Below are 10,467 nucleotides of genomic sequence, written 5' to 3' on the forward strand. Positions count from 1 at the left end.
CGAATTAACGACGAAACGAATTTGTTTAATTGTAATTTCGATTAATAATATTAACAATTAAAAAGTCTTTTTCTTTTCTTTTTCTCTCTTTTATCGATACTTCGATAATCGTTGACGAACTATTTCGTAGATTACATTGGGAATCATTGACTAACTATCTTCGTAGTCGAAGCAACGTGTCATTGGATCTATTGCCGTATGTCAAAGCCGAACATATCATAATTTTTGATATATATAAATTAACATATATCCAAAATGTGTACGTGTTTATTAATAAAACTCTATTATTATTCTATTATTCTAATTTATAAAGAAGAAATTGTATTATCATGTATTATAAGAGTTAAGAGATAGGTTATTTTTCGTTGACGTGTATCCTAACCTCTAAAAGATATTTCTTTTTGTTTTTTTTTTCTTTTTTCTTTTTTGTCATACGAATAAATTAAATATTAATAAGAATTGATTTATTGTTCTAGCTGTTACCAGTGGTATATCATTTTTATTGTCTTCCATTTTAACCGTACTTTTATTCTCTGGAATGCAAATGTACAGAGCATGGTTGACATCATCGCAATTGCATACTATTCTTGGAGGTTATATTGGATCGTTACTATTTTTATTTGTATTAACAGCATTAGGAAATCTGGAGACAACTGTATTTGGAAAATCATTTCAACAAAAATTATTTCCCGAAGGTTAGTAGTTATATCCTTTTTCAATTAACAATTTGAAATTTTTCAACTTTCAGGTTATATTGTAAAAAGAAAAAAAAAGCAACAACAAAAATAAAAAAAAAAGAAAAAATGTATTATTTTATGTTATAGTTATCTTCTCATTAATTATTAGCTTGATTGCATCGGGATTGGTTCATCGTGTGGCTACTACAACCTGTTTTTTATTTTCTATGGTAGCACTCTATTATATGAATCGAATATCTCAAGAAACTTATGCAGTACCTGTACCAACAATGTCGTTGCATTCAAAAAAAAGAAAGTAAACGATATGAACATACTATTTATTGCATCATACTGTTCTCTTGTATTGTCAATACATAAAATAATGTTTTAATCTTTTATTACGTTTTGTATGTTTATAATTAAAGATCAAAGAATTCCTTTAATCTTACACCAATTAAAAAGATCATCTTATCCTCTTTTATATATATTACATTATCAAATTAGCAAAAGAAGATTATAAAGAGAAATATTCAATATTTATTTTTAATATTCTCAAGATTTATATATTACAATGCTTTCGGTTTCTTTTTATTTCTTCTATGTTGTTCCGCTTCTTCTTTATCACTGAAATATTCATAGGTATCATCTGTGGAATCAATACCAACTGGAACAGCTTGTTGGAATTGATTATCTGTTTCTTTTTGATCTTTTAATTCAGATTGAGGCATAACATGCTTGTAAATAGAAAGTGCCTGTAATATAATAATAAATAATTGAATTTTTATCTTATAATAATTGATTGTTTATAAGGGAAAATAAAAAATAACTAACCTGTGTTATCATTGATGTAGCATCTCCCACATTACTTGGCAATATTATAGTATTATTAACTTTTGCTAATTTATTAAATGCATTTACATACTGTTCAGCGATAGTTAAAGCAGCTGCATTTTTTGCATCTTTAAGAGAAAGCGAATTGGCTACCAATTGTAAACCTTTTGCACGTGCTTCTGCTACAGATATTAATGCAGTAGCTTCACCAGTTGCTTTATTTATTTGTTCCTGTCTTGCAGCCTCTTTAATTACATAATATATTTATATATATATATATATATATATATATATATATATATATATACATATTAATAATATTGTAAATAATGATGACAAGTACTATGTAAAATTTTTTAGTATATTACCGGAACTTAAAATCCTAGCCAGCCGTTTGCCTTCTGCTATATTTACTTCAGCTTCTCTGGCTCCTTCGGATTCCAAGATAGCAGCTCGTTTTTTGCGTTCAGCTTCTACTTGCATTTGCATAGCTTCTTGCACTCTATTTGGTAACTTTATATCAACTATAATAATTAATAATAATAATAATAATAATAATAATAATAATAATAATAATAATTGGATATAAAATAATTGAAGTTAAGTATATATATATAAATATTATTTTAACTTACGGATTTCATAACGAAGACACAATATACCCCATGCTTCGCTGGCTTTATTAATACTTTCTACAATAGAAACATTAAGACCTTCTCTTTCTCTAAATACTTTATCCAAAGATATTTTTCCCAATTCTGATCTCATTGTAGTTTGTGCTAATTGCATTATGGCAAATTCAGCATCCTCAACGCCATAAGAAGCCAAATAAGGATCATTTATTTTTAAATATAATACACCATCGATATCGAGTGTTACATTATCTGTAAGAAATAAATTAAATAATGAAAATCTTAATCGTATATTAATTTTTTTATTACAAATCATTTAAGACAATTATTATAGAAAAACGTACCAAATGTAATTGCACTTTGGTTAGGTACCTGTATGCAAATTTCTTTCAAACTTTGTACGTATTTAACTCTATCTATTATTGGAAAAAGTAAATTAAAGCCAGGTTCTAATACTTTATGAAATTTTCCCATTCTTTCTACGATCCATGCCTGAAATAATCTTACTATATAATCAATACATCAATAGTAATAAATTATCTAATTATATGATATAGATTGATATTATTCAAACCTCTTGTTGCGGCACAAACATTATAATAGTATTCAATGGTGTAACAGCAGATGCATGCCTGACACATTCTGCCGGATATAAAGTACTACGAAGGCCACTTTCACGATTCAAAATAGTTCGTTTCTGTTATAAAAGTATATAATATAATTTAATTAAAAAAAAAAACAAAACAAAAGAAAAATTTTTTTTTTTTTTGAATGATAAGTAACAATATTAATACGTACTGTAAAACTACTAAAGTTCCTTATTAATAACATTTTAGTAATATTCATTTTGTATTTGTTTACTTTTATAAATACAACAGGTTCAATTATCAACAAACACAATTCCAATGTTATGAAAGTTATTACAGATTTCCATAGAACTTTTCGTCACTCGGATCAAATCTTTAGAAGATTGTCTACAAATGGAACTGTTGTGTTTAAAAAGATAGATGTCGCGTCGGTATAATGTCAATATATAATACATACATATATATATATATATATATATGTGTGTGTGTGTTGTGTATGGTCTGTACGTATTTTTTTTTTTTCTAATGCTATACATTAGAAAAATATGAATGTAAATAAAAAAAAAAACGGGAAAAAGATGGAAGCATTAAGGAAAGAAATCAATATTCATTTTTTACAAACGAAAGAGAATAATTGTGGTATTATACCGACGCTTTATAGCAGCGCCATCTGCTATACTCGAAAACTTATATTGCGGCAGATTTCAGCTTGGGGGCCTTGAAGTAGAATATCGGTGGTGTCGTTTCGTGATTCAGTGTCGTCCTCCGTAATTGTTTTCTCCTTTATGCATCATTCTAACAATTAACATTAAAATTACAGTTATTCGTCGTTGTTCCATATCAACATTAATAAACAGTATGAGGATTTGGAGAACGGAACATACATTTAAGTAAGTCTTTATTTTTTTTTCTTTTTTTTTTTTTTTTTTTTTTTTTTTTTATTCCATTTCAATGTTATTCGATAGTTGCCATTTTCTTTCTTTTTTTTTTTTTTCTTTTTTCCCTTTTTTCCCCCTTTCTCTTCTTTCGCTATCATTTACGAGTACGAATCAAGTTGGGTGCAATAAGAATTTTGTTCTCTTTCTTTTCTTTCTTTCTTTTTTTTTTTTTTCCTCTTTTCAATTATAAATAAATCAATGATTATTATCTTTGTAGTCACTCATGGGAGACCGTGACACAGGCAGCCTGGAGAAAATATCCTAATCCAATAAATTCTTCCGTTATTGGAACAGACGTCATCGATAGAAAAGTCATCGATGGAATCTTACATACGCACAGACTTGTCTCGACTCGTTTTGGATTTCCCAAATGGGCTCAGGCAGTAAGTATATATGACATTATTTTTATTAATATCTTTTGATCTTTTTGAATGTACAAATTTTTGTTCTTTTTGTTTTCTCTTTCTCTCTCTCTCTCTCTCTCTCTCTCTCTCTCTCTCTCTCTCTCTGAAACTATTATCTTTTGTTACAAGTAAACGACGAAATAATGTACGTTAAAATATCACTATAACTATGACTATAGTTTGTTAATATATATTACATTGAAAATGTATATTTTTATTTATATTATGTTAACCACGCCAAAATATGACGTAAATGAATGGTACGTATTGGTCATCGTTTATGAACATCGTTTATTACGCGTTATACGACCTAACCTATTTCATCTGTAATCAAAATTTTCTATCACGTATAAGACAACGTTTATGATTTATATTTCATTTTGATATCTTTTCAATTGTTTTTTTTTCTTTTCTGTCTCTCTTAAACATCATTGCTTGTCTCTTATCAGAATTTTTGCTTTTCTTTTTTTTTTTTTTTTTTTTTTTTTTTTCTATTAAGAATAGAGTAGATATTGTATCTGTTGATTAAAGATATTTCATTAGAAATATTTCATAATGCTAAATAACATGATGAATTTCATAATGTATTTCAAATAACATAATGATTTTTTGGAAATATTTTGCATATTATTATAACACATGACATATTTAAATCTTATAAAATTATTCTGAAATAATTTTATACGATTCAAAGGATAAAAATCTATTCGAATTGATTTAATTTGAAATTTCGATATCATTAAATGATTAAATGATCTTGTATATTGTCCTTTGTTATATAAATCATTAAATGATTTTATATATATATATATATATTGTCTTTGTTATGAAAGAAAGAAAAATTATGTATATCATTTCAAAGAACATTTTTAATTCATTGAAATATTACGTATCACGAGTAATTGGATTTATACAAGGTCATATATTATAGCAATTAATTTTTAAATGATGATTTCTTTTTTTTTTTTTTTTTTTTTTTTTTTTTTTTTTTTTTTTTATACCAATAAACGAATTGATTACAGTTTTGAGTCATCGATTTGTTCAAGGTCGCCCTCTCGCGGTATTCACGAAAAACACCCTCGAACGTCCTTTTTTTAGAAACTGTATCCAAACCAGATCGACTTTTGGTTTAAGCCGATAATGTAAAATAATAAATTATCGACGTATGATACATGTTTATCGATAAAGAAACAATTTGATGAAAAATATATTAAATCCTTTTCTTTGTATTAAGAAATTTTTATCGTATAATTTTGTTAATATTAACGCGTTCCGTGTCAAGCCATTTTTGCCTGACTTGTCGTTCAGGCCATTTGATATTTTGATTAAAGAAAAAAATGACTGCGTGTACCGGTGGTACACATGGCACGGAATGTATTAAATTTCGTGTCACATATTTTACACGTGATTATCATCCAATTTGTCGTCAGTGAATGACGAAAGCAAAAATAGCATTACGTTAACTTATATAATACGATTGTATGCTGTCAAATGCTTATCTCTAATCAAAGTTCATTAATCAAAAAACTTATCTCTAATCGAAAAAAAAAAAAAAAAAAAAAAAAAAAAAAAAAAGAGAGAGAGAAAGAGAGAAAAGGAAAAAAAAGAAAGAGAAGGAAAAAGAAAAGGAAATTCTTCATCTTTTATTCACATTTTATTAAAAAAAAAATATATATATATATGAGAAAGTTAAATATAAAAATAAAAACAATTTCGTTTAAATGTATTCATAGAAACAACTGTGTTCGTTACATATTCATAATTAAAAAAAATTCGATTAAAAAGATTTCGATTTCCCTCTCTCCTCTCTACCGGCGTTTGTCCCTGAACCTTCATCCAACCATCCACTCATCCCTCCCTCCCTCCCACCCACCTGTACCTCTACGAAACGAACAAAATATTCAATCATATCGTATCCCATCGAATTCAATAACATTCAAATACGTCGAGCCACTACTATCGATGATAAAGTGAAATGTGCCAGAGTAGTAGAAAAACAAAAACAAAAATAAGAACAAAAACAGAAAAAAAAAAGAAAAAAAAAAAAGAAAAAGAAAAATAGAAGAAAAGAAAAAAAAAAAAAAAAAAAAAAAAAAAGAAAGAAAGAAAGAAAGAAAGAAGAATAGAATAGGATAAAAAATAAAATAAAGTAAAAGAAAAGAAAATAAAAGAAAATATAAAAAAGAAAAACAGTAGGAGAGATCGATAACGTTTTGGAAAGTTCGGCTTAAACGAGCGAGCGAACGATAGATGGTGGAGGACGGGGTAATAGTTTAAGGGTGTTGTTGACTGGGGTTGGTTGGCGGGCCAACACGATGGAGAGAGAGAGAGAGAGAGAGAGAGAGAGAGAGAGAGAGAGAGAGAGAGAGAGAGGAACAAGAGAAGAGCAAGAACCTGTTTTATCGTCCGAGCGAGCAATCAGCGCTCTATGAACGAACGCTCTTGAGCATCAGTCAGTACCGGAAATTCGAAACTTTCGAGGAAGTCGAGCAAGAAGACGTGCCACGTTTACCCTTCTTGTATAGTAAATATAATAGTAGAGGAGAGAAGACAAGAGGAGTGAAGAGGAGAGGAATGTATAGTAGTAATAGTAGTAGTAGTAGTAGTAGTAGGAGGAGGAGAGAAAGGTGAAAGGAGAAGATATTGTTGAGATAGATAGAGAGATAAAGAGATAGATAGAGATGGTCGAATATCAAGAGAATTGCAAAACAACAATAACAATGGTATCAACTTTCATAATGAGTAAGCTCAATGTTATGCCATTTGGCAATCATCCAGTTAGTTTTGGAAAGCAAAAGGTAGTCCTTTGGAAATACATGAATTTCTCTCTCTCTCTCTCTCATTCTTTGTTTTTTTCTTTCTCTCTTTTTTTTTTTCCTATCTTTCTTACATGTACTCCCACAAAGATAGAGATACACGTATATCACGTATTCATTCTTTAAGCGTACACTCCAAGTTCTTTCTCTTTCTTCCTTTTTTTCTTCTTCTTTTTCTCTCTCTCTTTCTATCTTTCTATCTTCCTCCCTTCTTTCCTTTTTTTTTCCTCCCTCCTTTCACCTTCCTTTCTGTTCTTTCTTCCTCCTATCCTTCTTTCCTTCCTTCCTCCCACCCTTCCTCCCATCCTTCTTCCCTTCTTCCCTTCCTTCCTTCCTTCCTATTCGTCAGTCTTGGTTCTCACCGTGGCAATCGCTGGAGCGACTCGACCAGGGATTTCAACGTCGAATCCCTTTTTGAGCGAGCGAATCGCTTCCTTTAGGAAGGATTTTCTATAAGCTCGGCTATTTCGCAAAAGCTCGTTTCGCATCGTAACGAAAGAGAAAGAGAGAGAGAGAGAGAGAGAGAGAAAGAGAGAAAGAGAGAGAGAGTAAGAGAGAGAGAGAGAGAGAGAGAGAGAGAGAGAGTGAGAGTGAGAGTGAGATTGAGAGTGAGAGTAAAATCCTCTGTTCTCTTCATACTCGAACGACTCCTTGAATTACGAATCCTCTTTTTATGCGTGTGCGTGTATGTATCTCTATATCTGTATGCGCGCCTATCAGGATGTTTAAAAAGAATATGTAGGAGGTTAGGTAAAAAAAAGAGAAGTGAGGAGATGAGGCAAAGAGAAAAAATTTACTTAACGGAAGGAAAAGTGCAAAGGCACGTTTTGATCTCTACGACTCTCTCTTTTTCTCTTTTTATTATTATTTTTTCTTCCTTTCTTTTTGAATTCATCACTCTATTTTCCCTTTTTTTTTTTTCTCTCTCTCTGTTTAATTTTGGAGTAATTAGTAAATGAGCAGGAATAGTAAAATTGGAAGGATAAAAAATTAGCTTTGAAAAGGATTTGTTTGTATATAATAATAATAATAATAATAATAATAATAATAATAATAATAATAATAATGGATAAACATGTAAAAAACGGAAATATGTATAATAAATTAATTTTTGAATGAAGTCATACGTACATATATGACTCAAACAATGAATGAATGAATGAATGAATGTATGAATGAATGAATGAATTAGTAGTAGGAGTAATAGTTTTATTCATTGTTTTATCAGAAATTAATATATTCTTATTTTTAATGGCGCTGTTGATAGACAGTAGTAGTAATAGTATTGACAGTGTGGAAGGGGGTGATGGGTGGGTGATTGGGTGGGTTTTTGAGGAAGGGATGGGTATTAAATGGTAGTTGGAAGTTGTTTAGCCAGAACGTAATTGGAATATGTATAATTAATGGCGAAAGAGGACCATAATTTAAGAGCACTTAACACCGTCCCAATTAAGGTCTTTTAATAATTGCCTGATTATTCATATTAATGAAGAATTAATATAAATATCGTCGGAGAATCGTTTACGATTTATTCGTAATGATTAAGATATTTTATTTCATTTCTGATTAATAGATGCTATTGATGTTTTTCTTCTTTTTATATATATATATATATATATATATATATATATATATATATATATATATATATATATATATATATATATAATTTAATTAAAGGGATATTAATACAATTTTTTTTTCATCTCTTTTGTTATAGTTGATCGGTCATGCGAAGATCTGTTATGCCAGCGAGAAAAGCGAGGTCGATCCTGTTAGTCGAGAGATGGTCTTAAAAACCAGAAACGTAAGTGAAATTTTTATCTATTTTTTTCTATTTTTCTATTTTTCTATTTTTCTATTTTTTTTTTCTTTTTTTCTTTTCTTGTAATACTAGTTTAAATAACAAAAAAAAAAAAAATAAAAAAAAGAAAAAAAAATTTATAAAGGTCGGCAATAACAATTTCGGTAATATTTATTTCAAGAGAAATTTCAACGCTACAGGGCTAATTTGATATTTTTAATATTATTATTATTATTTAACAATGTATAGGGACTTCATATAATAATAATAATTTCGTGAATATTTATTCTTAGAAATTTCAGCCATTCCCCCCCCCCCCCCCACCACACCCCTCGCTATTCATCCCATCCAATTCAAATTGAATTTAATAATATTATATAAAAATGTAAACGATCGAATATAACGTTAATATCGTAAAAATATTTATTCTGACGTATATTTTGACGTTCGTGCAAAATTTTGTTTTAATATTATTAAAACAAGCGACGATCGATGATAATAATTTTTTTATAGCATTTATATGAACGATCTCGATTCTGATAAATTTATCGTAAAAGTGTAATCGATATTACGGACACGTAAGTAATTAAATTAATTGAGATTGATATTTGATAATATCGCTTTTAAGAATTAATATATATATATATATATATATATATATATATATATATATATATATATGTATATAAATGTGTAGATATTTATTTTATAATAAGAATGATCTTCGTGAAATATAATTAACATGCGTTGACAATGTTAATTTACGTTGACGTACGAAAACGAATGTTCTGTGAAAATTAAAATAACCCTGTAATATCGTTTTATTTATTTTTCTTTTTTTTTTCTCTCTCTCTCTCTCTCTCTCTCTCTCTCTTTTTTTTTCCTTAATCATTTTTTCCTCTATATATAAAATGTAAAAGACAATTCATTGTCATTATTTTTACATTAGAAATTTATTTCTATTAGAAAGAGTATACTTTTGCTCTTTTATTTTTTCTTTGCTTTATATATGCATACATACATACATATATTTAATTATTTAATTATTTATTTATTTATTTATTTATTTATTTATTAAAAATATATATACTTTTTTTATTACTTTTGCATTTTGTTTAATTTAAAGTTATATAAGAGGAAAAACAAAACAAGAAAAAAAATGAAGATAATCTTTGAAAGATCGAAAATAAAATAAAATTTAAATATCGATTACACTTTCGCCCTCGCGCCCCCTCCCCCTCCCTCAACCCCCGTAAACACCTCCCCTTATCGCCAAATATGATATTCAATGCGTAAAATTAATAAAATTTATTAAAACATAGTAAAAACGATAAATCTTGGAACGATCAAAGTAACCCAATATTATTTGCCAATATTTACGAGTTAGTAAAAAAAAGCTCAACGACGGATGAGATATATAATGGGGAGGGAGGAGGAATAGACAAAGAGAGAGAGAGAGAGAAGGAGAATGAGAATGAGCGAGCGAGCGAGCGAGAGAGCAAGCAAGTAGTAGAAATCATAGAAGTCCCCTGTCCTCTCGCACCCTTCGTCCTCATCCTCCGTCCCACCCTTTCGAAACAGAGAATCCAACGAAAATTGCATATTCGTCGCAGAGTGTATAGGGTAGGAGAGAAAGAGAGAGAGAAAGAGAGAGAGAGAGAGAGAGAGAGAGAGAGAGAGAGAGCATACGCGAGAAGGATGACAACCAACACGAAATACAATGAAACGTGTGTTGGACGTCGATCTCTACTACTCACTCTCAATTTCGATTGAACCGT

The 10,467-nt window shown here is 29.0% G+C and overlaps 3 protein-coding genes across 5 annotated transcripts in view; 2 read left to right on the forward strand and 1 right to left on the reverse strand.

Moving 5' to 3' along the window:
- Positions 1-1,073, forward strand: LOC124956267 (protein KRTCAP2 homolog). The gene is made up of 3 exons (XM_047511819.1): positions 1-259; positions 477-695; positions 825-1,073. The coding sequence occupies exons 1-3, from the start codon at positions 256-258 to the stop codon at positions 995-997; spliced, it is 396 nt and encodes a 131-aa protein (XP_047367775.1). The 5' UTR covers positions 1-255; the 3' UTR covers positions 998-1,073.
- LOC124956265 (stomatin-like protein 2, mitochondrial) lies at positions 995-3,504 on the reverse strand. The gene is made up of 8 exons (XM_047511815.1): positions 3,376-3,504; positions 2,939-3,114; positions 2,715-2,837; positions 2,485-2,632; positions 2,144-2,392; positions 1,877-2,032; positions 1,509-1,753; positions 995-1,429 (listed from the first exon to the last, which is right to left on the reverse strand). The coding sequence occupies exons 2-8, from the start codon at positions 2,984-2,986 to the stop codon at positions 1,244-1,246; spliced, it is 1,155 nt and encodes a 384-aa protein (XP_047367771.1). The 5' UTR covers positions 2,987-3,114; positions 3,376-3,504; the 3' UTR covers positions 995-1,243.
- LOC124956266 (protein slowmo) overlaps positions 3,421-10,467 on the forward strand; it is a 26,882-nt gene continuing 19,835 nt past the window's right edge. For 2 of the 3 annotated variants that reach the window (XM_047511818.1, XM_047511817.1), the window contains exons 1-3: positions 3,421-3,617; positions 3,883-4,048; positions 8,606-8,692. In XM_047511818.1, coding sequence (XP_047367774.1) covers positions 3,586-3,617; positions 3,883-4,048; positions 8,606-8,692 — 285 coding nt within the window. In that variant the 5' untranslated portion in view covers positions 3,421-3,585. The remainder of the gene's footprint in view (positions 3,618-3,882; positions 4,049-8,605; positions 8,693-10,467) is intronic. The other variant, XM_047511816.1, reaches the window with a different exon arrangement.

Source organism: Vespa velutina, chromosome 21 (genome assembly GCF_912470025.1).
Source record: "Vespa velutina chromosome 21, iVesVel2.1, whole genome shotgun sequence".
Classification (NCBI taxonomy): domain Eukaryota; kingdom Metazoa; phylum Arthropoda; class Insecta; order Hymenoptera; family Vespidae; genus Vespa; species Vespa velutina.